Genomic DNA, 27,891 nt, shown 5'->3' on the forward strand with positions numbered 1-27,891 from the left:
CATTTAGATGTAGAGCTGAGTGATACGGTTTAGTGGAGGACTGGTTAGTGTTAGGTCAGAGGTTGGACTCGGTGATCTTGGAGGTCTCTTCCAACCTAGATGATTCTGTGATTCAAGACCGTCCCTATCAACCTGCATTGGCTATCAGAGGGCAGCCACCCTGCTGGACACGAGCTCTGCCAGGTGCAGCTCAGCTAACAGTGACTGAACACAACGTGCTGATGGGCAGCCTGAGCAAGTGCCATGCTTCAGGACCAAGCCACGCACTGAGGGAGCTGCTGTGGGCGGCAGGGGCACATTTTGGTTCAGAAGCAGCGGCTCCCCCGTCACGTTTGCCCACGCGGGCGTTTAGCTTCTAGCCGAGGGAGACGAGGGCTAAAATGGCGGGCGGGCAGCAGCACCCTGCTGCACGGGGGGGGGGGGAGGGCGCCACCAGGGGGCGCTGCGCCCGGCGGGGCTCTCCCACCCCTTAGCGCCTCAACATGGCGCCGCCCAGCGCGGCTTCACCCGCTGGGGGAGCACGGGCGGCGCTTTGCCAGGAGTGGCCGACTTCCGGCGCCGGCCCATTTCCTGGCGGGCGCCCCCCTTAACCGCCGCCCGCCGCGCGCCGCTCCCCTCACAGGGCGCCGTCCCCGCGGCATGCCCGCGCCGGCAGCCGTTGGCGCAGGGCTGAAGCGGCGCCCAACGGCGGCCCCGCCGAGCCGTTAACCGCCGCTAACGGCCGCTTGGAGCCTTGCTGAGGGAGCTATGCGAGGGTAACGCCTGCCCGCAGCCCGTTCGCACCGCCCCCTGCCCTGCGCTGCCCGGCCCCGGCCCCGGCCCCGGCTGTCGCTGCGGAGCTGGCTTCGGGCGGCCCCAAGATGTTCAGCTGGCTGGGCACCGACGACCGGCGCAGGAAGGACCCCGAGGTGTTCCAGACGGTGAGCGAGGGGCTGAAGAAGCTCTACAAGACCAAGCTGCTGCCCCTGGAGGAGCACTACAAGTTCCACGAGTTCCACTCGCCCGCCCTGGAGGATGCCGACTTCGACAACAAGCCCATGGTGCTGCTGGTGGGGCAGTACTCCACGGGGAAGACCACCTTCATCAGGTAACGTGTGGATAGTTTGGGGTCTGAAGGCTGCCCTACAGGAGCCTCCGCGGCTCTGCTTCGTGAGGACGGGGTGGGTGAGGCACCTGGTGAAACGTCAGGGTGGCAAGAAGTAGCCTAGGGCAGGGCATTGCTGTGGGGAAATGAGTCACTTCAGGCCCTCTTCATCATTCAGAGTGTGAAGCTGTGGAAAGCCCCAAAGAGGGGAACCCCTGTGATTGCTCAGGTCAAGGTATCCCCCTGTGGACCTTTTTTTTTCTAACTTCCTTGCTGCCCAAGCACTGTGGCAACCACCTAGGAAAACTTGAAGTGTCTTCTTGGGTTTGTACTGGCCTGCGTCTCTCCTTTCTTTCTCTTTCTGTACTGTGCCCAGAGGCAGCACGGGGATCCTAGCCTGAGAAACACGTGTGCTCGGGCATGTGCCTGTGGAGGAAAGACCTGTGTCCTGATGTGCTGTGATAGTGGGAGCAGCAAGTTCGCTCTGAATTGCCAGCAGCAGATCTGATACAAAGCTGTAAAAGGGTTAAACTTTTCCAGCTGGACTTTGTTACTGGGATCTCTGTTCAGACAGTTCTAGCTCAGCTTGCAGCAGCCTTTCTCTGGGGATCATAGCTGAAGCTGTGCTGTCTGCATTTCCTACGTGATTCATGGGCTTAGCGTTAAATTCCAGCGTAACTCTGGTGTGGCTGTGTTGAAATCTCCGGAATTACCCCAGTGTAAATCTGGACGGAGGCCACAAGCAGCCAGTCCCATTGTTCTGCCGGCACTTCTCGCTGAAGGAAGGAGCTCTAGAGAGAAGTGAATCAAATTGACAGTGCCCCTCCAGAAGTGACCTTGAGAAACGGCAGGGTGTTTTTGTGTAATATTCCTGTTACTTATTGCACCACTCAGGACCAAGAAAAGCATGCATTTCTGCTATGTTGTCAGACACGCAGATGACAAATGAAATTTAGCAATGACAAGGCCTTTCTCGTGTTAGCAGCTCAGGTATATGATGAAGGAATGTGAATGACCCTCAGAAGCATTTGACATGTGGTTGGAAAGGGAGTTGCTCTTCTGAAAATGAAAAAAATGTCTTGTATAGCATAGCTGTCTGGTTCCACCCTAAATCTTTGTTCTGTGACTTGATACCAAACCCATTTGAAAGGCTCTTTCTGCCTTTCCAGTTAATGATGTTCCTGAGCAGAGATTTCCCTGAATGTGAGGAGGCTGCTGCATATCCATTCCTGAGCTTGCTGGCTGTGTAACTAGAGCATCCTTCCAAATCCTTGTCTGGATTGCCAGCATCAGCTTTTCCCTGCAGTCTCACCTGCATGCTGTTGTTAGCAGTCTCCCTGCCTTTGCCCCCTTCTGTTCATTTCTCTGTAAGCCTGGGCTCGTTTTGAAGCTTTCTTCAGAAGTCTGGCTGCTTAAACCATGTTCCAGGCAAAAGGAGAAGCTAAGCCCTCACTTCTGTGGGAAGGCAGAAAGCCCTCAGCTCTCTGCTCAGCAAGCTGTTGGGAACCTTCCTTCAGCCAGCCTCTGCCCTCGTCTCCCAGCCCTTCTGTGCACAGATAGGGATGCGTTTACTCAGGGATTACAGTCAAGAAGAAGTGACCAGGAGCTGGTGCTCTGCAGAAGTGCAAAATGGCCATGAGCAAGCCATTTGCAGGAAGGTGGAGGCTCTTTCTATTTAAAATTGTGCTTAAGAAGGTGAAAGTTGAGCTGTTGAAGAACCCGTGGGCCTCTGACAGCAGGAGGAGTGTGAGGGCCCACCACTCCAGCCTGTTCCCAGCCAAACAAAGGCAGGAGGTGCCAGAAAGCTGTGCTGCTTGTGATAGGCTTCCAGCATGAGCCTGCAGGTGCTGGTCATTAGGCAGCTGGGATAAACAGCAGATTAGCATCCAGAGTTACCATGGGATGGTGAGTAGGAGTTAAAGACTAGGAGCAGGGAGGAGGAGGTAAAAGGGGAAACAGCCAGTATGGCTTGGTACCAGGGTGAAACATGAAATGATCTCTCAGCATCTCTTCCATAAAATGTTGTCCAGATGAGAGGCGTTTAACATCTTTCCCTATGTGTCCCTTCCTTTCTTGCATCCTGTGCATACTGCAGTGCAACTTACAGGTTTTGATTAGTGCTGCTAAACACTTGTGAAGTGAACTCAATCTCAATTTGCACCTGAATCCCAGGGCACCATTTTAAAACAAAAACATTGCTTTGTTCACCTATCCTAGACATGGGTTTGTTTCATTCCTTTGTTCCTGTGGAGTCTGAGGCAAAGCAGGGAAGAAACACAAGCTTCTGAGGCAATAAATAGCCAGAACCTCTCTGGAGAAAGCACCTAGGTGCAGTTTCTGGTGGTGAGGCTGCCCTCCTGTCAGGAGGAAGTGGCAGAAGCAAAGCAGTCAAGGGCACTGAGAAACATTCCTGGAGGCTGAGGGGGTGGAGGGAGGTGAGCTGCGTGGGTCAGAGGCAGCGAAGTGAGACCAGCACACGGGCTAAACAATGCTGTGCTCTCTCCTTGTAGAGACCTGGGGAGCTGAGCCTTGTTTTGCTGTGTGAGAGATGCAGCGTGAGTGACACTGACAGTTCTCCACTCCTGCGTACTGCAATATCCCCTTTCCTTGCTCCCGTTTCTGTCAGCATCCTTTTAGCCAAGTCCTTTCTGCAGGGCTGGGCTCTGGAAGGTCTGGGTGTTGGGAGCGGGGCCACACCTCTGCCTGGGAACATCTCGCATCTAACTTCCTTGGGACAGCAGGATGCCACTGAAGCCTGCATCTAATGTTTCTGCTCTTAAGCTTTCCTGTAAGAGGATGGGAATGCAGGACAGAACATTACTCCCCTAATTCACTTAGATTCTGTGATCTTCTCTAAAAATAATCCTGGCTTCTGTCCAGCCGTCCTGTTAATAAAATAAACAAGCCAGCCCGAGCTCTACTGACTGTCAGCGTGGTTTGCTGTTGCAGTGTAGCCACTCCTTTCCCGTACAGCTAATGGCTTACATGTCCTGGCCTCTCTGGCCTGCTTGTCACCGTGTGCACTGGGCAGCTCTGTCACCTCCCTGCATGGCCCTGAACCTTTCATCTTGGCCTCCACCGGGCAGCTCTTGCCACTTCCTCCCCCTCTCCCCTTCTTCCCTTTCCTCATCCTCTCCGGCATGCATCACCTCTGCTGCCACAGCATCCTGCAGGGCTCCTCCGTGACTCATCACTAGCAAATGGCTCCCTCCCCCACATCCTGTGAGGCATTCCTGCCTGGAGAGCCCGACTGCTCTACATTACTCCAAACCTGGTGGGAAGGATGCCCCATGCCGGGTCAGCCCTTGTGCAGCTTCTCCGCCCTTCCCCCTTGACCTTCTCAGCAGGATCGGGGACAGCAATGAGAGGGGGGCAAGCAGAGCAATGCTCTTAATCAGATACAGGCTCCAGATGCTTCTCCAAAAAGCAGATAGGCTGTAAATAAATGCTTGCCTCCTGCCTGGTGCTTTCCACAACCTTCCTAACCTGGTCAGAGGTTGCTCCCCAGATCTCTGATGGCGTACCCAGCGCAGAGTGAAGCACGCTGCTCTGCTTGGGGAAACTGCTCTGGAGCTGCTGCTTGTTCTCACTTGGTGTCTCCCACAGTCATTGTTTGCTGTCCTCTCCCAGGAACCCCACAAATGGAACAATCACGTGTTCTTCAGCTCTTCTGTTAGCAGAGGCAGCCTCTGTCACTGCCTAGCAGCAGCTTGCCTCCCCCTCCCCAGACAAGTGTCAATAATTCCCTTGTGTTTGACTGCTGTACAATGAGGCTGAGTGCCGCAGACGCCCTCCTGCACAATGTACCCAAACCCCCAGAGAAGCTTGACTTCAAACAGAGGCTGTGATACCAGACAGTGCCAATCTTTATCTCTGATTTCATGTTGCTTGCTGCACATTTAGCCAATTAACATTTTCTCATAGTTTGAGATGTTTGCTGAGATTTGTTTTGTTGTGTACAAGAAATAAATGCTTTGAAACATGAGCTCAGTGGAGCTGTGATAAAATTCTTTCAGTCAGCCTGGCTGGATAAGGAGTGTTATATACGGCACTTTTGCTTGGGTTTTCTCAGAAGCCTTGTCTGTAAGTGACAAACAAAAACCCCAGGCTTTTTTTTTTTTTCCCTGTTGCTCAAAAGCTGTGTCATTGCACGTGCATCTCAAACCCCTATAAAATAAGTGGGTTACTGTCTCAGCAAGGCTGAGACCTGTCACATGGAGTAAGGTGTTTTTCAAATGCACCTTATTTGTTGCACTTGATGGTTGTTATTACTACCTGCTTCTTTTATTTCTAATACTTGCAAGGAGAGAACTCAAAAGATTCATTGTTATAGGTAAGGTGAATGCTCACCTGTATATCACTCTTAAGATTAGACCAAAAGCAAAGTACAAAGCCAGAGCAGAGGTCCTGTAGTCCCTCACGTAGGAACTTTGGTTCACTCACCTGAGTCTTATCAGTGCTGACTGTTGCATATGCTGATCTCAGTTGTCAAGAATCACCACTCCTTCCCTTCCTCTCCTTTTTCCCCTCCCCCAGAACCGCTTTTAACATCACTTTCAGTTTTGTGTTTACCTTTCTGGCTCATCATAAAAATGAGGTTAAAGTAACAGAAGAGGAAGAGGCTAACAGAGAGAAGAGGCTATCTGATGTCAACAAGCAACACTAACTCTTACAGCCTGGTAGTCACACATTCCTCAGGTAACAATCCAGAGCTTGTCAGCAGGCCAGGTGATCCAACACCATCCCAGGGCTGGTCTTATCACTAAAGACTGCAGAAAAAAGGCATTCAGCAACTCTGCCTTCTCTATCCTGTATCACCAGCACGCCTGCCCCATCCAGCAGCAGGCTGTACATTTTCTCCAGACTTCCTTTTTCTGTATAGCAAACCTGTAGCTGTGCTACAGGAGTGTGCAGGAAGGAGTGGAGACTTCAACAGCCAAGTAGAGGAGAAGCTGGCCTTTGAGTGACTGATTTGGACTGGGGGCTAAGCACATCAGTTGGATGAGTTTTCTGCTGAAATGAGCAGCAGTGAAGTAATATCGGCACCAAAGGCCAGTAAGGTTTCAGGATTAACTCTCTGATAGCAGTGAACTGCTGTTTTTACCTCACTAAGCTAAGTTTGTTCTAAATGTCTTGAAGATTAAACTACACAAAACGATTAAACATGATGAGAATCCCTTGTCAGCAGCTGTAATCTTCTCATAAGTTTTAATCCTCCTGAAATGTAAAAGCTTTAAAAGTGGAGATTCCAAGTAGAAAAACTACTGTGACACCTATCAAAAAAATCAGTGACAGTGCTAAAAATATTCTTGAAAGGATCTATACTCTTTAGCTACGTAATCTCACTGGGATCTTCAGGACAACTCAATTAGGACTTAGGCAGATCTCGTGTCATGCTCACACCTTGTTTTTTTTTCACCTACAGGTACCTGCTGGAGCAGGATTTCCCAGGAATGAGGATTGGACCAGAGCCTACAACTGACTCCTTTATAGCGGTTATGCAAGGAGATGTGGAAGGAATTGTTCCTGGAAATGCACTGGTGGTGGATCCCAAAAAACCATTCAGGAAACTCAATGCCTTTGGCAATGCCTTTTTGAACAGGTCAGTAATCAAAAACTTGCTCTGGAGTATATAGCTAAAACTTAACGAGCAGCATAGCTAGCAATTTAAACAGGTAAGGCATTACACTCTTCTTCTGCCTCTTCTTTTTCCCCATCCACGTGGCAATTACAAAGCCATCCCAGTCCTACCAGGCATGCATCAGTCACTCACTGAAGGGCAGATTAATAAAGTCAGGTGGGTCAAAACTTCATTTTAGTTGAACAAACAAAACAAAAATGAAGCCCAGCCTGTCACGTTCATGCTGTAGGAGTCTAGAGGTAAATACTCTCCATTACATTTCACTGTCCCTTGTTCTTACATTCCTAGCTGCTTCTGTTCTGCAGTCAGTTCAGTTCTTCGAAGCTAAAGAGTCCAACCAGACCCAGCCAGTGAAGTCGGTAGAGTGGAACTGGTACAACACGCACATTTTTGCTTTCTTGCATTTCTTTCATAATTACTTGAATGTCTCTGCATTCTGAGGCCATATACATGTAACCTACATATATTTTGGTAACAGCTCTGAAGGTGCTTCTTTCCTACAGGAAACTGTCCAGGGGCTTTGACCAGTAGCTCCACAACATCAGGAATCTAACCTTTCCCTTCCCTAGACCTCGCCCAACCATCCAATTTTGGATCTAGGCCTTGCAGGAAGCCAGCAGCACACACCCATGTCCTAGGGGAGCACAGCCTGTGCTACAGCAGGGAAATGGGAACAAACTGACACCTGTCACTGGCGCCTTCCCTGCTAGCACAGGGTGGGAGACATGGCCAACTGTTCAGCCAAATGACCAAGAAAGCTGGGCTTGGACTCCTTTTCTGACTTCCAGGCTTTGGGAGTGTCTGTCCAGAGAGTGCCTCGTCCCCTACCAACTCTAACCACAGGAATGCCAGCGTAGGCTGCAGAGAGGCAGGCAAGGGCATGGGCCTGCAGAGAGACCTGGGGAGAAGCTTGATGAGAGAAGAGGGACCTAGCTGGAGTTACTGCCATGCAGAGAGCCTCACTGCCCATAGAAGCAATATCTGATCACAACACAGGCTCAAATACTACAACATGGTCCTTCACTAGACAGATTTTCAGCAGTTTTCAACATCTTGCAAGGCCTGGAACGCGTGTACCTGGCCGACAGTTCACTGCAGAAGAGAAGCAACCTCAGGAGTGATGAGGTCAGGCATGGAGTGTAAAAAGCAAGCACACCTGGACTGCTGGACACATCCTGAATGCAGTTTGCTCCTAATACAACAAGGGATCTCTGGTGTTGCTATGCATCTGTTAGCCTAGTTCACTGCATCATGCTGTGCTATCGCTCTCTCCTCCTGCTCCTCCTTTTCCACGTGAGGACGGCAGGGCAGAGGGGCGCAGCAGGGATTCAGCAGCAGCTGAAGTGCAGTCCTGCTAGCAGTGCGGAGAGTAGCCATGACAGCTAATTAACCCCTTTTCTGCAGATAGAAAAAGAATGGTGTAATGATTTCTGTGCAGAGATGGGGCTGACAAGCTGTCTTGAGATGAAAAGAGACAGCTCTGCAGTACCATGCTCTGACCCTGTTTCCTTTCCCCCCTCTTCTTGCCCCAGGTGCTTCCTAGGCATTAAGAGAAGGGCTTGTTCTCCTCACTCCAGCTGTGCTGGCAGTATCCCAGCTTTGGAGGGGTCCCATCAGAGAAAATCAGGGATACCAGCCATTGCTTTGGTATCATGTTGGCTTGGTTGATGGTTGCAAAATTATTCCCAACCCTCGTTGTCTGTCTTAGGGAGCTAAGGTAGAGTTGTTTCTGCTTTTTTGTTGTCAGCAACAGGAGACGACATGGATAACAATTCCTCCTCACCCCCATACTCTGCCTGTAGGGGTAATGAAAGGCCAGTTTGACACCGCACGCATCCCTTAGTGCGGTCCAGGACAGAATTGGGTCATGCTCCCTGAGGTACCTGCAGTTCTGTGGGGACAGTTGGAAGACAGCATCCTTAAGAACATTGCCAACAGAGCCAGAATGCACTTCTTAAGCTAGCTTCTGACCTTCTATCTGCAATTTCCTGTGGAGAACTTTCCCTAGAGAAACCTATGGAAGATCCCCTTGCCTGTGACCTCTGGAGCCTTTGTTCTCTGCTAAGGCTGGCACCTATCAGGAGAACTAAGCCAGCCCCCTTTTCTACACAAGGTGCAAAGATGCTCCCTGTTGCCACCTGTCAAGCTGTGGATGGTGGAAAGAGGCTGAAATATTTGCACTGAAATACCTGATAGTGTAGGAATGAAGGCACTTCTCTGACCCACAAGGATTCATTCTTGTCAAAATGATCTTAGAGTCCTACAAGTGGAAAAAATTGGGGTGAGGTTGTGGAGGAGTTCACTGCTGCAGGGATTTCATCAAAAACCAGCAGAGGCTCTGGCTGCCTTGACTCATCTAGTGGCCATTATGTCAACTCCAGTCCTTCTGTGGTTCTGCTTCCTCCCACAGCACCATTTTTTATGCCTCAGTGTTACACCAGCCTATTAATATACATACATACATAGACACACGTATATTTATAGCTGCTCGGAATGCTGCCACAAAAAGGCTGTCCACAAAATGCAACCAGGAGCCATGCGAGCAGATATGTTTTTGCTGTTAGCAATGACTGAAAGAGATGAGCTGCAGCCCTCTAAGAATAAGCACAAAGTGCTCTTCTCAGCTAGGGATTTGTGTAGGCATAAGATGGTGAACAGCTAGGTGAAGAGGAATTGCACAGAAATGGAGCTGTGGAGGGGAGACGAGTGAGTGAATTACAAACCTAGTGTGAGTCAACAGTGTCATACTTCTGAGAGAGAAGTAAATACCTTCCTGAGACATACAAACAGAAATGTCTTATGTAAGAGAGAAGGAGCAATTCATCCAATCTGGTCGCTACTGGCCAGGCCACAGCTGGAATACCACATCGTGCCAGAAGATGTATGTGGAACAACTTAAGAAGAATCTGAAGGAAAGCTGCAAAGGCCTTCTGTGACTTGGAAAATGAACTAGAAGGGCAGCTACAGGGAACTGAAAGAGATGGAAAAGAGTCTGCTTTTCTTTAGAGGAAAGGCTGAGGGGAGATGCAATAACAATAGGTATATGTTTTGCTGCAAGAGGGGAAAAATAAACCTTGTCTACTGTGTTTGAGACTAAAATGCATTGCAGCAGGGGAGATTTAGATTAGATATTAAGAAAAAGATTTTGCTGTAAGGATAATTAAGAATTGGAGTAGAGTCCCAGCAAAGGTTGTTGAATCTGCATCATGGGTTTGACAAACACTTCAGACAAACATCTGATTGACCCTGCTTTGAAGCAGGAAGACAGACTAAGGTTCTTGAGATCTCATGTTGCTCAGACTTCAGGGCTTCCGTGGTGCAAGAATAGCACACGTTCTAAGACCAGATTTAAAAGTAGATTAAAAAAACCTACAACTTTGATTTATTTAAATGAGTTATTTCAATTCATTTGAGTTCACGTCCCTGCAGCAGAATGAAGAAAATGAAATACCACTTCTTGCTAAAATACGAATAGAAAAAAAACAAATACGGATTTCTGAATTGTTTTTCTCACAATTTTGGGGACATAGAAAAAATGACTCACGTCATAGGTCATGACAGAGACTCATGTTCCAGAGAAGCCAAAATAATCAGAGAAAGTGCTCAGTTCTGGCAGCTCTTTCATTTATTTAAATCAAGACTAATTCTAACTGAAGACTTGCGAGATCAGAGCTTGAATTGTCCCATGTTGCCTGTAATGTTCAATGGAACATCACGAGTACTTTTTTTGGTTTTATTTTAAACCTTACTGTTTTTGCACAGGTTTGTATGTGCCCAGCTACCTAACCCTGTGTTAGAGAGCATCAGTGTCATTGATACACCGGGAATCCTTTCTGGAGAAAAGCAGAGAATTAGCAGAGGTAAGTCCCAAGTTCAGTTCTTTTCCAAATCACGGTAGTTAAAATTGAATGGACTATGTGGGTTTCCTCTGAAGCTGTACAAATTCTAGACAGAAACAACAGTCAGGGCCTCTCAGAGAGATGCCATGACTACTGATGTTCCTTCGAACTTAATTTGCTATCTGCCACAGAGAATTTAAATGCTATCAGGTAAGGTTGCTGACAGTGTCAGCAATACTTATATCTCTTTGGTATTCCCTAGTAGAACAGATTTCCATCAGAAAGTGTCAAATAATACCTGTCCACTTTGCAGAAGCAATTGCTTTCAGCGACCTATTGATGAGCCCTAGGCAAGGCTTGCATGGCAATCAACCTGATTTCTTTCCAATCGGCCTCACAGGTTTCTTACAGTGCCCACGCTTCCTGAATGTAGTGCTGGACTGGATAAGGGCTAAGCTGGCACTCGCATTCCTTGTTGCAGTTGCAAATCTGGAAACAGTGGGGATACTGAATGGTATTCATATACTAATAATGATGAAGCCTCTAAATGGCTCAGGGTGACCCTCTGAAGTGGGCAACATCTCCATACTTTGAACCTCCTGTTTGCAGTCATTTCCTTACTCTGTAGGATGATGGTGGCATAGCTCACATTTCTCACAGGTTCCTGAGATAAACCTGATAACTGTACAGCATTTTAGTGGAAGGAAGCCGAAAGTAGTGAAAACATGATGACGACACACACGTTTGAGTTTGAGGAGATCAGTCCTCACTCACACTGCCTATTAGCAATGCACAATTAAGTTTCAGCAGCACAGGCACTACTCAAAAGTACTGAAGCCTTTCCCGTATCTCAGTGTTCTGTCCCAGAAGATTTCTGTTGATTCAGTTTTATAACTCACTTGTGCATTGAAATTGCTCTTGGAAACTTCCTTTTCTCTTCCATCAAGGAACTACCTTGTACAGAGCCAGCCCTTGTTCATTTTACTGGGATCTTCCACCGTAGGGAGCTCAACTAAAGAAGCATCAATAAAGCTATAAAAGATAGTTAGAGTTAGTTAAGACTCACATTAAGCTTTTCCAACGTGGGTCTTAGCACTGCTAGGAGATCATGAATTCCTTCCAGACAGTCAGAAGGTAGCAAGATGCGCACACCTTCATCAGAGCTGTGTAAGCATTCTTCCCTTCAACAGAAAATGTTTCAGAGCAGAGATAAACAAAGTTTATATGGTATAAACATTTTTCAGTCAAAAAAAAAAGCTACAGAAAGTGCACAGTTCTCTCTGGAACTATTAATGTGATGAAAACTCGCTTAGGAAAAAACACTTGTTCATTTTATTAAAAAAAAAAACAAAAAAAAAAAACTGCTGCCTTGGTGTCCCATTCCTGTGGCTACACCAGTAAATACCAGCAGTGCCAGAACACAGCTGGTACGCAGTTGTGTGCTGTTAGGAAAGTTACAGGTGGTGCACTTTGACCCAGGGCAACAAACACCTCCCTGAGCATCTGGGAGCAGCCCAAAGTACAGGTTAGGTGGGATCTCACTGCACCCTCACACATAGCCAGGACAGCCCGAAGCTGGTTCCGTGGGCCACATCGGGTGGCTTTCCAATAGCTAGAGGACAAGCTCCTCATCCGGTTTAGATCAACATAATGTTGTTGAAGCTGGAAGAGCTCCACTGATTTCTGTCTGCAGGGGATCCAGCCCAGGGAGAAGAAAGTCAGAAGAGGGCTGAGGTGCTTAAATTTAGGAAGGGCTGTTGCCAGGGATTAGCTTAAGCTTTTCTCAAGGAAGCCAGTGTTTGAAAGGGAGTGCTCGCCTTCTGCCTGTCATGGCAGAGAAACAGAAAGTGGTGAGGCTGGTGCGTTTGCCATTAGGCTTGCAAGCCAGCTGCCCTGATCAGCAGATTGGTTTCGGAGGCAGACAGAGCAATAACGCATTTTCTAGACAGAAAACAAGACGGTGCCAAAAACTGCTGATGAAACAAAATGCTTCTGCCCTTCTCTACCTTCCAGCCTGCTCAGATTTCATTTGGGAATGTCGCAAAACCTGGGAGAGATTTCCCAAGAGACCTCCCAGTTCCTTAACTGTTGGGAGGAGGGTAGCTCTGCTCCCCCCATTATTTGCCAGTAGGATGTATGTTTTAAGACCCTCAGATCAGAGTGCCAGTGAGAATCAGGGAAGGGAAGGGGTAGCAAAGCAGCTTTCTGTCATAAATTTGAGAGGGAAAGTACAAATACAGAAGATATGGCAGGCATTCCTGCCCTGCCCATCCCATGTGAACCAGCAGCATGTCTAAAAATAGGAAATTCCTCTCGATGGGAACGTCAGAAGTCTGTCTCTTTTCCTATTAAGAACATTAATTAATCTATACAGTGCCAGCTTAGCAATCCATCAGGGCTCATCATGTGCCCTGTTGCGTCCATGCTTCAGGGACCAGGAGCAAGGAAACTGTCTTTCCAGGAATGACTCAGAGGCCAAGACCAGGTTCTGAAGCTCCTCGTCAGTTTGGACTACGCTGACTTAACTTCACTGCCTGTTTGCTGTAGTAAAAATTACCGTGACAGATAAATGCAGTGCCTTCCCCAGTGGGCAGGCAGCACTGAGCGCCAGTGTTGGAGCTAGCAGCAGGCAGCTTCGTCCAGCCAGCTGCTGGGCTTTGCAAACGGATGGCAAACTTTTCTCCAAGGAAAGCCACGTAAGGCAGAAGCAGAACTCTGCCCTGGCTCTCTTCCAGGACAGCACTACGTGATCATATGTGCCATCTTCCCCACACGGAGCAGCCCGTGTTGTTTCCTGCGAGCAGACTTGCAGGTCTGGGCCTGTCAAGCAGTGAAGGGGGATGCAAGCTGTCATCTGAAATCCACATCTCCAGCACATGCAATGAGATCACCAGCATCGACGCAGCTTTTGCTGCACTCAGATTCTGGTAAAAAGGTGTAGCCAAGGAGCTGCCTGCACTGCTCCTGTGACTTGTACTATCCTTTGTGAGAGGCACCCATGGTACCGTGGGTACAGTAGCTAGATCCTAGGATACACAGATTTACATTTACAAGCCTGGTGAGAAGTATTCCCAGGATGTCATGGCTCAAAGCATCCTCCCCATCACTGCTTCTGTACTCACCTTGCCTAGAGAGCAACCATTTCTCCTCTAGTCTTTATCACGTACTTCGTTCACATACAGAATGTCATCAGATTGCCCTGTCCCTCACTCCAGGTCCCTTTTTGGTTGTTTGTTTCATTTATTGTCTGCAGCAGAGCATAAGGCAACAGCAAGCTGTGGAGATTCTCATAGGAGAGAGAGTTGTAGGTACCAAAGCAACAGAGCCTGGGTTACTTGGACGATTTTGGTAACAGCACAGATTCTATCCGTTTGCAAAGCACTGTTCAGGTGTCACATGATGAGCCCTCACCATCCTGCTGGGATGGAAGATGAGAAAGGGAGGAACGGTACTGAAATAAGTGAGGACAAAGGGGAGGACCTCAGGTCATTCAGTACAGCAGAGCCAAGACAGGAGCTAGGACTTACTCATAATTCATCATCTCGTGCAGTTTGCTGTGCTAACTGAGCCACCTGGTAACAGCAGCTCAGGCACTTCAGTAGCAGTGCATCCCTGGGCAAGGAGCTTCACAAACTCTGCTAACCATCAGTCCTGACCTACACATGGCCTGAGCTAAGCAGGTCCAAGTCCGCCAAGTTAAACAATGCCGTTGCCAAATAGTATTTGATCCCTGTTTGAGGGTCATACTTCCTGAATACATGCTGAACACTTCATCTTCACCCGCTGTTTGTCACCTCCTCCCTTTCCTGCGTTATTAGCAGTGAGCACAAGGTCACAGTCAAGCGATGAGGACTGTCAGTGGCATTCCCCAGCAGCTTTCTTTCATAGAATCAAGGAATGATTTGGGTTGGAAGGGACCTTAAAAATCATCTAACTCCAATCCCCCTGCCATGGACAGGGAAACCTACTACTAGACCAGGTTGGTCAGAGCCCCATCCAGCCTGGCCTTGAGCACTTCCAGGGATCCAAGCCATCCACAGTTTCTCTGGGCAACCCGTTCCAGAACCTCACCACCCTTACATTAAAGAACTTCTTCCTAATGTCTAATCTGAAATCTACCCTTTTTTAGTTTAACGCCATTCCCCTTTGTCTTATCACTAGGACCCGCTGACAAATATTCCCTTTTTAGTTATTGAAAAGTTCCTGGTCTCCCTGGAGCTTTTTCTTCTCCAGGCTGAACAATCCCAACTCCTTCAGGCTGTCTTCACTGGAGAGGTGCTCCAGTCCCTTGATCATCTTTCTGGCCCTCTTCTTGATTTGTTCTAATACTTCAATGTCTTTCTTGTGCTGGGGGCCCCAGAGCTAAATGCAGTACTCCAGGCTGGGTGTTATGAGGGCAGAGCAGAGGGGGAGAATCACCTCCCTCAACCTGCTGGCCACTCCTTTTTGATGCAGCCCAGGATATGGTTGGTTTTGTGGGCTGCAAGCGCACATTGCTGGCTCACGTTGAGCTTCTCATCCACCAACACCCTCAAGTCTTTCTCATTAGGGCATGTTTTTTCCAGCCTATTCCAGCCTTTTTCTAGCCCTCCACCCAGTTCCATCTGCTGACTGTGATGCAGCCCAGGCTTCCCATAGCCAAGGGAAAACATACTAGCCTCGTTCTCCCTCTTGGGAAGGAAGAATTCCCAATTACCAGTAGCTTCACTCTGGGATATTCAGTTACCAGCCGGACAGTGAAAGGAAAAATGTAAACGAATAACAAACAGTCTTGGGCAATCGCAGAGCTCTCAGACTGTGTTTTGAACAGCCATAGTTGGAAGAGAAAGCAAGCACCAAGAGAATTGATGTTATCATAGAATGATGTTCTCCCACTTCATTAAACGTTTAGGGTCCGATAGACCCATAGAACCTCCAAGTTGGAAGGGACCCACAAGGATCATCAAGTCTGACTCCTGGGTACCCAAAGGACCACAAAAAAAAAAATCAGATCATGTGTGTGAGAGCGTTGTCCAAATGCTTCTTGAACTCTGTCAGGCTTGGTGCCGTAACCACTTCCCTGGGGAGCCTGTCCCAATGCCTGCCCACCCTCTTGGTTAAGAACCTTTTCCTGATACACAGCCTGAACTTCCCCTGTTGTGGCTTCATGCCATTCCCTCGGTCCTGTTGCTGGTCATCAGGGAGCAGAGCTCAGCACCTGCCCCTCCACTCCCCCCGTGAGGAAGCTGTAGACCACCATGAGGCCTCCCCTCAGTCTCCTTTCCTCCAGGCTGAACGATCCAAGTGACTTCAGCCAATCCTCACGTGTCTTGCTCTCTAGACCCTTCACTATATTTGTAGCCCTCCTTTGGACGCTCTCCAACAGTTTTATATCTTTCTTATCCTGTGGTGCCCAGAACTGCACACAGTACTTGAGGTGAGGCCGCATCAGCACAGAGCAGAGTGGGACAATCCCATCCCTCTACTGACAGCAGTGCCGTGCTTGATGCACCCCAGGGTACAGCTGGCCATCCTGGCTGCCAGGGCACACTGCTGGCTCGTGTTCAGCTTGCTGCTGACCAAAACCTCCAGATCCTTTTCTGTGGGGCTGCTCTCCAGCATCACATCCCCCAGTCTGTACGTATAACCAGGGTTGCCCCTTCCCAGGTGCAGAATCCAGCACTTGCTCTTCATAAATTTCATATTGTTGGTGATTGCCCAGCTCAGCTCTCTTAATTTGTCCAGATCTCTCTGCAAGGCCTCCCCACCCTTGACAGTCAGTAACTCCACCCAGTTTGGTATCCACAAACTTGCTCAAAAAACTCTCAAGTCCTTCATCCAAATCGGTTATGAAAACACTGAAGAGGGCTGGTCCTGAAATGGAGCCCTGGGGAGCCCCACTAGTGACAAGTCACCAGCCTGATGTAACCCCATTTACAAGAACCCTCTGGGTCCGACCCGTCAGCCAACTGTTCACCCATCTTATTATGCTTTTATCTAATTATAGTCTGGTCATTTTGTCCAGAAGGATACTGTGAGAGACAGTATCAAATGCTTCACTGAAATCCAGTAAGATCACATCAACTGGCTTTGGTCAATCAGCTGGGTAGAAGGAAATTAAGTTTGTTAGATAAGACCTTAGAGTTTTGTCACGTGTTCTGGGAACAGCATGATATACCCTGAAAGCATCTAAAAAGGAGGCATTTCAAGCATTTGCTATAACAGTCCCTTGTGATTATTTGTGTTTCACTCCACCCAGGAGGGTGAAAGTGCAGTGTGATCAGTTGTGGCCTCGCAGTCCACTTCCATGACTACAGCACAGCAGCCACGCTGCCAACTTCCCAGACTTTAGCATAGTCTCACACACACGCTGTCCCACTGAAAGGCAGTCACATAGTTGTACAGTGACATAGCTCTGGGCTTCCTGTAAAGACAAAAATGTAAGGAAAACCTGCATGCATCTGTCCCTTTTTATTTGTAGAAATATCTGAAGCCACGAGCATGACTAACTCATCTAACCTGAAAGCAGGATGCAAACAAAAACTCAAGACTATATATATGTGTTTTTTTTTGAGGAGACCGAGTTCATTTTGTCTGAGGGAGATGTAGAGAGAGAGGAGCTGTCCTCATGATTTAGGGTGGAAATACTGCTTTGTTTTGCATTTCCAGAACTGGAAGAAAAAAATAATGCAAAAGAAATGAGATTAAGTATTTAGTCGTGCAAATAGAAAGGTCTATGTTATTTATTTATTGTTTCTTTTAACTCCTGTTAATATCTGGCAAGTCCTCTTTTTTTATTTTTAAACCAACAAAGTTTGATTTTTTTAGAACTGTTGAATTTGTACATTTTATTGTCTGTCCCTTGTGCACTCCAGACATTCCCTAAGGATCTCCTTTATTAAGGAAGGAGGGTCATGCCCATCAGTATCTCAGTTTGCATCATTTCTGCACATCACGTACTCTTGCAGTGTCCTGAGAACTCACTTTGTGTTTGGACACAGACAGAATTCCATGAGGTTTTTCATTATAGTCTGTGCATCAGCACTGCTCTGGGAAATTGGTATCTCTGGAAAACCTAGCCTGGATTCAGATACCTCCTGAGGTGTCAAAATCTGGCTGTGGGCTGTTTTGAGGATTGGCCTAGATGCCATGAGATGCTCAGTCCATCTGTCACAAATTGTGTTCCTGCTCTGGCAGGGGGATTGGACTAGATGATCTCTCAGGGTCCCTTCCAATCCCTAACATTCCGTGAAATAACGAAGATACAAACGAGTAACGGATAAAGGGGAAGAGTTCTGTTGTGTGTACATAGAAGCTTACAGTTGTAAGAAGTCTTGGCTCTGGACAATGTTTTCATCAGTTTTAGTCCACCTGAATTGAACTTGTCTAGTGAGATAGATTTCACGTAGCTTGCACTGACATAAAGCAGGAGCCTCGTCAGTCTCCTCGTCTCTTCTCAACCTTGAAACCATTGCTCTAAACAATATGAAAGCCAAAGTCCCTGGTATGCCACTCCACTTATTAATGTAAATGTTAGCATTAGAAATTTGACACCAGCCCACATTTCCTAGCTGAGAACATTATGCAGATTTGCTGTGGAGAGCTGAGTCCCTTTACTTTTGCTTTGGAAACCTTTAAGCCTCCGAAATGGATGTAATATTTCCACTAATTCTTGGTACTGAGGGAGAGGACGTGCAGAGCCCTGACAGGAGGATGCAGCTCCTATTGCTGTGAGTCACCAGCTCTAGGACAGATGATTTCTTCAGGTATAGGCAAAGGCAGAATTAATCAGCAAGCTCTAGAAACCTTCTCTAGAAATTATGACATATCGCTCATAGAAGTATTCTCATCCTGTGGAATTTCTACTTCCCAACACACCCACAGACACGCGTTACATAAATCTCTTTATATCCCGTTGGAAGGCAGCCACTCCCAGAAAGGAAGCAGCTTTTTCACAAAGATGCTTTAGGATGAGCTGCAGTGAGATAAATGCAACATTCATCCCTCGCTTTTCATCGTCCTTTCTAATCCATTCCTTGCTGGTTTCACCAGCTCCTCACCTTGACAGAAACCAAATCCCTGTTCTCTACTCTCCCCTGCTTCGGTTTCTGTCACCCACACCTGTACCATCCCTCCCTGAGCCTCACAACAGCCACCCCTGCCTTGCTTCCCACTCACTTTGTGTGTCCTACTCACTTTGTATAGCCCTTCCTCCTCCTTTCCTCCCTTTATTTCCTCCACCTGACCATCACATTGTCTTGAGGGCTGTGATCTAGTGGGCTTTCAGTCTCTGGAACACCCCAGATTTAGGTGGATAGTACCAAGGGAGCTCCCAGGGACTAAACTCACCAGGAATGAGGTAAGTTGCTAAAAGCAGTGGCACAGTTTAAAAAAGCAGCTTTGTGTTTTTCAGCATTTCTTCATCTTACTTTCCTCCTTCCATCCCACTTGACCTCCACCACAGGGTCTGTGCCCATCGTTCCACGAGACAGGCAATTCAGTGGTGTGCTTACCATCAGCCAAAAGCAATGCTGAGCTACTACATGAGCACTCATTGCTGGTTTAAATGGCTTTAAAATGTTACAGGCAGGCAGGTTTGATGCTGGGTCTGGTATCATTTGTCTGCACAGAGTCAACGTAAAGACTGTGTCATTCTTTGTCTGACTTGACAGAAAAGTAATTGCATAATCCTGCCGTATCTTAGTTAAATACTTGCTGCCAGGTATTCCAGCAGTGCACAGACAAGTATTCATAAAGCCACAGTCTGCCTTGCAGCGTCTAGGTGTCAGGGTGTCTGCAAGAAAATCGCTTCCTCTACAGGATGAATCTACTGGCAGTCATCTGACTTGTCAGCTTTGTGTTAAATCTGTTGAGTCCTTCTCATGCTGCCAAAATGAAATCTACCCCCGTGAAAGAATATCTGATGGAAGGAAATGGTACGCTCATCTTGCCCATTTCTTCTAGCACTGCATAGATGGGATTCATTTTCTGTTCATGTCCTTATGTGTTCTTCCTTCACAGCCTTCTCTGGAGGTTGTGAAACAATCCACATCAGCGATATTAAGGCACGTTTAAATAGGTCTGGTTTTCAACAGCAGAAGTGTAACCACAAACAACCAGGAATTACTGAAGAGAAAATTTTCCCCTTCACATTTTGTGTGAACATCCCTGTAATAATTCTTCTGCATTTATGCAACTTTGGCAAGCAGTTGGCTTCCCAAATGCCATTTAACTTCACAATAAACTGCTGTGGTATGTGGATAGCTTCGCCCATCAGTGACACACTGCCAAATCTGGCTGCCTTTGTGAGAGGCCTTAGCAACGCTCTACAACACCGAGATAGGGCACAAAAAAACATAACGCATCCGCAGAGTTATTAACTCAACTTTGCGAATCAAGAGGGACACTCCGGGCAGAAAACTCCTAATTTGACGGTAGGTCAAGACGAGTTCTTGGTTTAACCTCACACTGAAATAAACTGCCAGAAGAATGTAGAGTCAGGTCCTATGAATCTGCAACATAAAAATTGGACAAAATAATATGAAGTGAGGCTATAATGCTTAAATTTAGTTACAGGATGAGCCTTGTATTTTCAGGTGTTCCAGCTCTGGTTTCAGCCAGGCAAAACATCCTGAGTTCTCCATGCTATAGAAGAGTCCTCTGAACTAAACATTAAAATATTAGTTTAACTTTACTTTTAAATATCTTCACTAAAAGCTTGCTTCCCCTTAGAGTTTTATACCCAGTCTCCCTGCTATCCAAATGCTTCTCTGCTCCAAATCTGTTCTTTTATATGCTAAAAGCAAAACAAGAAAGTCAGCCCTACAAATTTCCCATGTGGGAATTCCCTAGGCAGCTGTCTGTGTGGGAAAATACCATCACAGAGCTCTGAGAGTTGACTCCAAGTAGATGGTTGTAAACACAGGTCCGTCCCGCCTGCCCTTCCCTCTTGTCAGACTACATGTAAGTAGAGTTGCACACAGAAGTTTCTTGCTTAGCACCAAGAGGAAAGGCCTCACACATTCCCATAAGTGCCAAAAGTGGGACACATGCAAGGAGTGTCTGGGGATTAGGTTTCTTTCCCAGCACAGGATGTAAGCCAGCCCATGCTGTTGTGACTGCTCTGAAACATCAATATTTGCTACTTCTTAGGGCTTTGTTCTGTTGTAATAGAGATGTGCAGGACAGCTGTCAGTAGATTATCTCTAAACACACGGAGAAGCTGGGAAAGAAAGGTGCTCTGCCTATCCATCTAGACATTTGATGAAGTCTACAAGGACATTCTAGACTCATTGTATGTTACTGTAGCAGCTAGGAACATACAAAGATCCCAGCAGATAATAATTTCCTTTTCCTCTTGGGTAGAGCAACGTTTTTGTCTGTGGATAGGAAATAGAGACTCAGAGAGCGGATGCCTGAAGTGCTGCTGCAGATCTTGGCTTGACACATCTTAATGTCAGCAGATCACTGGAGCTAAGCACCTAAAGATCCTTTTAGACAAATCCTGAGAACCAGGCAGATCAATGGGCAGACCTCAGCTAATACCAAAACTACAATGCCACTTCTTTTTCTTCCCTCTTTTCAGAGGGCTCCCTACCTTTACTGAATCACTGAAAGCTGTGCTGAGAGTCAGGTGCAGACACCTTCCCCACCTCATCCCAGCCCCTGCTAAACACCCTGAAGAGCAGCAGTTGTTACTCTTGGTGGAGGGAAGCCATCCATGTTGACCTGAGACAGGACATCACTGTAACATCACTAGGTGCCCAAGAGAGTATGACTCAGTTTCTCCTTTGATCTTCCAAGGAGAGGCTAGGAGAAGCAGTCATGGTGCAATTCAAACACATGCCAGCTTGACAAAAAGCATCCCAGTCAAGGAGACTTCATCAGATTAAATGCACCAACTTCTCTGAACAAAGTCACACTAATTGTTTCTGTGGTGAAAGAGCAAGCTGGATGGCTGCATATGCAGAATAAGCTATCCTGCCACTGATTTCCAGCACAGCCCAAGCCAAACTGACCATTAGGTATAGATGTGCATCCAACATTTAGCAAAGTTAGTGTTTTTTTCCCCCCGTTGCAAATCCATTGATCTCCTCAGAGGGAGAACTTAGAGCCTGAACCAAGTCCAAGTGAGATACGGTGTTGGTATTGATGCTGTTCTGCTGCCAACATGGCCTAGTGCAATTTAGAAAAGAAATAAGTATAGCTTTAAAACAGCTATGCAGTTAGACCCACGGAGATGAGCTCCTTACAGGCAAAATATCTAAGGTTAAAAGACTGCTGACATCTGAAAGCAAGCAGAACCACCTTTATTTCAACTATAAAGTCTGATTCATGAGAACGTGTGAGATCAGACACATGGACTGGACAGGATGTAAAAACATAATTTATTGAGTGTTGAGTAGGTCTCCCATAAAGGTAACATTAGCTGAATTATCTGAAGCTCTCAGCATCAAGTGTGAGGTGAGTGAAGAGCTGGGGACCAGTATCACTTGTGGCTGCTGGAAAAGACACCACTGCATGGTAATGGAGTGACAGGCCAGGGGCTTCCTGCTCTCTGATTTCTGTGGATCCCATGGAAGAAAGCAGGGCAAGCTGTTTAAATTCCAGAGCACATTTGTCTTCTTTCACCCCTTTGTTTGTTTGTTATGAGCAAACTATGACCGAGATAAAACACAGCCCAGTAATAGTACCTAGCACGTAAAGAAGTTCTTAGTAGCAAACAGCTAACATGAATTTATGTATCTGAAGAGAAAGGTTCACATGGGCTTTGCTCCTGACTTCAGAGCCAGGGTTTCACCCTGATTTGCTTAAAGTCACAAGATGGAAAAGGCAAAAATCAGGATCAGAGCTCTGCAGTCCTCCCTTCCATAGCCCTCACCTAAAGAGCGGGATGCATCACTTGTGCTTTAGGAAAGATGAGAGGGTAAAGGGAGAAAAACAGGGAGGGGGAAGGCAGTGAATTAATTCTTACACATTAATTCATGAAAGCTAAGAAGAAAAAAGTATGTTCAAGGATTTGAATGCAAATAGCACGTGATCTGTCCTGATGATTCCTGCCCACCAGGAAAAAAGCTGTGTTGCAAAGCAGAACCAGTACAGGTGTTTTAATGAGGACAGCACTCTGGCAACACAGATAACCCCAAGCCTTGCACAGCACAGGAGAGCCTTATGGAGCAGAGAGGGAGCACCTATCTCGTGATGAGGCTTTAAAAAAGATGAAGAAATGCCACAGAGCTAGGAAAAAAGGGTTATTTTGTTGCTGTCATTTTTAAAACATACACACATTATTTATCATGCCTTTATCCTTAGTTCTGAAGTAATGAAATTTGAAACTAGTGTGTTTAGTTGGAGTCCACCTCTGCTGTTCATGGCAATGCTGCCTAAGTAGCAAGTACTTAGCAAAGCAAACAATTCATTTTGCTTCGTGCACATGCAGCAGATGTGAGAGGATGATTACTCAGCTATGGCAGGTGATTTGCATCCTGGGCTTTGAATTGCATGGGACAGTCTCACACAACTAGACTAGACCTGAGCGTTATTAAGCAGTAGAGATACAAATCTCAAACCAGTCTGGGTGCAAATACTAATTATCTAGCTTTCTGCTGCATTTGTAGGCTTTGCTGATGGCCAGTAATTCAGAAATGAGACGTCCCTGTCTTGTTATGTGCAAGACTTCTGCAGTAGCTGTTTGAACATAGGCAAACTGCTAAGATGTACGTTTGAACGAAGCATTTGTAGCATGAGTTCAGGACTTCCTGGGTGATCTCTTAATCTGGAGAAGATGAGAACCATCCTTAAATGTGCAAGTCTTAGATGTTTCATAATGAAGAGCACTTCCCTCTCTACCCTCTTTGTGGCAAAGAATCAGGTTTCTTGTTCACTTTATCAAGCTACTTGAGCTGCCGGGGGAAAGCTTTCTCTTTGCGAGCTTACCCTCAGACTGCATGATGCAGGTATGACCACCAGCCTTCTCTACACCTGTGCATGTGTCTTTCTGCTCTTCCTCCACCCCTTGTAGGTTACGACTTTGCTGCTGTCCTGGAGTGGTTTGCAGAGCGGGTCGACCGCATCATTCTTCTTTTTGATGCGCACAAGCTGGACATCTCAGATGAATTCTCTGAGGTCATCAAGGCCCTGAAGAACCACGAGGACAAGATGAGAGTTGTTCTCAACAAAGCTGACCAAATAGAGACCCAGCAGTTGATGAGGGTGTACGGAGCCCTTATGTGGTCCCTGGGAAAGATTGTCAACACTCCTGAGGTCATCAGGGTCTACATTGGCTCCTTCTGGTCCCACCCGTTGCTCATCCCTGACAACCGAAAGCTGTTTGAAGCAGAGGAGCAGGACCTGTTCAGGGATATCCAGAGCCTTCCCCGCAACGCAGCCCTAAGGAAGCTGAACGACCTCATCAAGCGGGCACGGCTGGCCAAGGTGGGTACTGGCACGGGAGAGCCCGGACACTCAGTTTGGGCCATCCGCAGTATACAGGGTATGGGAAAGTGGTTTTGGCTGATATAACTTGCATAGCTGGTGGATCCTACTTCTCCTCTTCCCCTTCTTATTTCACTCAGAGGCCTAGTGTGTTTGTCCTATGCACTTCAAGGAAGATTGTACCTCCTTTGCTTGGTGCAGCAGTCACAACAGGCCTGAGTGAAGAGTTGCTCACAGATCAAAGAAGGTAGCACTTGAGGGGATGCAGAAAGCAGCTGCACTGTGCTAGCAACTTCAGAATTAAAACCAATTCCATGTGTCAGAATCACACACCAAGGGAAGTAAGAGTCTGGAGGTCTTTTGCTTTAAAGAGAGAAACCTAGATGGATGCAGAGAGTGACAAGAATGGCAGATAAGCCTGCCATGAACATGAAATATACACACACACACACACACACACAGGTATATATCAAGTGCACTGCCAGAAATTGCATTTCTGATTATTTAGAATGAGCTGAGTTAAGCTCTCCATAGCACTGGGAACAGACCCCTAATAACTGAGAGCCTGAAAGATGCCCAAAAGCTTTCTATGAAAGAGAAAAAGCTTCCCCCACCCCTGCATCCACAAAATAAAGATGTGTCACAATATTGCATACAAAATTCATTGCCATCAGTCACTTCTGCTGGGGATACTGGAATAGATTCTGTCTTCCAGAATCACCAGTGCTAACAGGAAGTATAATATAAACTGATTCTTATGAAAATGGTTGTTCTGGCTCTGTACAGTCCTCATACAGAGTACCAGAGTACTCAATAGCATAGTGTTTTGTAAGTCAAAGGCTCATTCCCACATTAAACAAAATCTGGAGTTCTAGAGTCTGTATGTTTGGACACAGCTGAGCAGCACTTAGCACTAGAGTGATAATCAGCAGATAGAGGTGAGCTGAGGAGCTAAGCTTGCTCCTCGGGATGGGACAAGATGAGTTGACTCCTACACACAGGTACTGTCTGTTGGGAAGACGTGATGTGTTCTTTAGCACTTGTCTTTTTCATTCCATATCATGTAATGCCCTTCAGGTCCATGCCTACATCATCAGCTCTCTAAAGAAGGAAATGCCCTCCGTGTTTGGGAAAGACAATAAAAAGAAAGAGCTTGTTAACAACTTGGGAGATATTTATGCCCGCATTGAACGGGAGCATCAGATCTCACCAGGAGACTTCCCTAACCTGAGAAAGATGCAGGTAAGTGGTGGCGTCTTGTCCAGAGCACAAACATATAAGGAAAGAATAACTGCAGGGAATATGACAGAAGCCACAGTACAGACCTTTATTATCATTGCCTGTGCAAAAGGCCTGTTGTAATCTTGGGGTGAGCCTTGAACTGTGTGCAGGCCATGTTTAGGCACACATGTAAACATTTTTTTTGCACATAGAGCTCATGCGAAACTACAGCTGCCTTCATTTCTCAAGTCTTTGCCTAAACAGCACTTGACAACAAATGATTTCCTCTTTTTCTTTAAGTCCAGGCTTCATTTTCAGATTTTCTAGACCTAAGGATACTGCTAACCTATATTAAATAAAAAAATACATTTTCCAGAAGCCTATATACATGCATCCCCTCAGGAGCTGTATCTTTTTGTCCTCTACTTCACTCTGTTTCTAGAAAGACTTGGGGATGAAGGAAGCAGTGAAAACTTAAAGCTCCCTATCTATTTTAGGCAGAGAATCAGTTTTTCTGAGCTGCAAAGCTGAGGCCTGATTCAGTGTTCATACAAGTCAAAGACTTCAGAGGACCTTGGATCAGGGCCTTATATTGTATACTCGAACAATGCTGGGCAAGGCTACATTGCTCTGTGGCTTCAGTCCAAGCAGAAACCTCGTTGCAGTTACTAGCTGTTGAAGTCGTTATAAGCTCCTATGGAAATACAGCAGTTGCTCATCTTTCTTAATAAAAATGTATTTCACCTAAGTTCTTTGGAATGAGATCTGCAGAGTGTATCCAACAGAAAATCCCATTCACTGCTTGTTAAAATGTGTTTAAATATTTAAAAAATAATTACACCACTCCATAAGGAGTGAATAGACTGGATTTAATCGGTAGGGTGAAGGATAAAGTTGTAGGTTGTTTTACAGCTCTTAAAAGAGAATTTTTTGCAGTCCCTGCTCAAACCACTTTTGCTTAGCTGTGAAAAACCACAAAAAATGAGTTATTCTGTGAAGTTCTACTGTCTTTATGGCATCTGAAAGATGTACTGCATGATAGCAAGGGATTTAACTGTAAAACAGTCTATTGCCAAAGTGGCACTTCTTTACCAGAGCGCAGAGCACCAGTTAGAAGGTGCAGCAAGAGCTGCACAGCCAGCTTGCTTTGAACAATTTGGTCCTCACGAACACTCATACATGGCCTAGAAAGGAAGTCTTACTCGCATATGGCCATCATCCAGGTCTTGGAGTAAATCGGAGTAAATCACTTCCCTTCTCTGTGCCATGCCAGCCCCACTTTGTGAGCAGGGAAGATTGTTCTCTGCAGGACTTAAAGAGTATGTGAGAGCACGGCCAGCCAGGGAAACCCTATTGCATGCTGAGGAACAGGGCTGTCAGAGGAGAGTGCTGTGCTCCCCACTCCTCCTCTGCAGTGGGTTTTTTGAGCCAAACAGAGCCCACGCTGTGCTGTTACCGCCCTGTGCACAACCGTGTCACTCACCTCTTGCTCCCATCCCACTTCAAGGATCAGTTGCAGGCCCAAGACTTCAGCAAGTTCCAGCCTCTGAAGAGCAAGCTGCTGGAGACCGTGGAAGACATGCTGGCCAACGACATCGCGCAGCTCATGGTGCTCGTACGCCAGGAGGAGTCCCAGCGACCCACCCAGATGGTGAAGGGAGGAGCCTTCGAGGGCACGCTGCATGGCCCCTTCGGCCATGGCTACGGCGAAGGCGCTGGCGAAGGGATCGATGATGCTGAGTGGGTGGTGGCCAGGGACAAGCCCATGTATGATGAGATCTTCTATACGCTCTCACCCGTTGATGGCAAAATAACTGGTGCCAATGCAAAGAAGGAGATGGTAAGGTCTAAGCTGCCCAACACAGTGCTGGGAAAGATCTGGAAACTGGCTGACATTGACAAAGATGGCATGCTGGATGATGAGGAGTTTGCCTTGGCAAATCATCTCATTAAAGTCAAGTTGGAGGGTCATGAGCTGCCAAACGAGCTACCTTCCCATCTCCTCCCTCCATCCAAAAGGAAAATAACAGAATGAAAGCAGGGTTGCAAGGGAGAGGGAAAGGGAGGGGAGAAAGATCTAGAAAAACATGTTTACTTAAATTATACCTTTAGATGTGAGGTCACCTTTCAATTTATACTTATTCTGCTGTATGAAGAAAAAACTAAAGCAGAACAAAAAAAGTCCAATCGTTCTTCATGATGATATGCAATTCACTCTTCCAGTGTAATGTCCCTGCTTTCTAATGTGTAGTCTGTAAACATGAAGGTGAAGAAAGGACACTGAGACTAGGATAACCTGGTAAGCAGGACAGAAAGAAAACCTCAAGTGGGCTGCATCTTTTGAGAGTGGAATTGGCACTAATAGAAATCTGCTAACCACCAGTGTCACTCCTGAGCTTTGACTGCACATTGTGCTGTTTATTGGTCTTGCAAACCTAATGAGACAGATCCTTGATAGCAAAGAAGAAACCACAAAAAGGTCTCCAAGCTGTTGGCCAGACTAAGGAGTACCTCCTAATTAATAAGAAATTCCAAATTTCGAATCCCTGGGTTAAGAATTTTAGGAATCCAGTTCACTGTCAGATACAAGTTCTACAAGCATTTCCCTGTCCTTAAAAAAAATAAAGCAATCTGAAATGGCTCTCAATTGGACATCTTGAGTTCTTCGTTATTTACTGTGGGACAGGCACTAG

The 27,891-nt window shown here is 46.7% G+C and overlaps 1 protein-coding gene across 1 annotated transcript; it reads left to right on the forward strand.

Annotated features, from left to right (window-relative positions):
- The first annotated feature begins 565 nt into the window (after window positions 1-565).
- EHD3 (EH domain containing 3) lies at window positions 566-27,845 on the forward strand. The gene is made up of 6 exons (XM_084285369.1): window positions 566-1,087; window positions 6,510-6,686; window positions 10,488-10,585; window positions 23,565-23,977; window positions 25,055-25,219; window positions 26,706-27,845. The coding sequence occupies exons 1-6, from the start codon at window positions 861-863 to the stop codon at window positions 27,231-27,233; spliced, it is 1,608 nt and encodes a 535-aa protein (XP_084141495.1). The 5' UTR covers window positions 566-860; the 3' UTR covers window positions 27,234-27,845.
- Window positions 27,846-27,891: the final 46 nt, after the last annotated feature.

This window comes from Netta rufina, assembly GCF_964035555.1.
Source record: "Netta rufina genome assembly, chromosome: 3".
Lineage (NCBI taxonomy): Eukaryota > Metazoa > Chordata > Aves > Anseriformes > Anatidae > Netta > Netta rufina.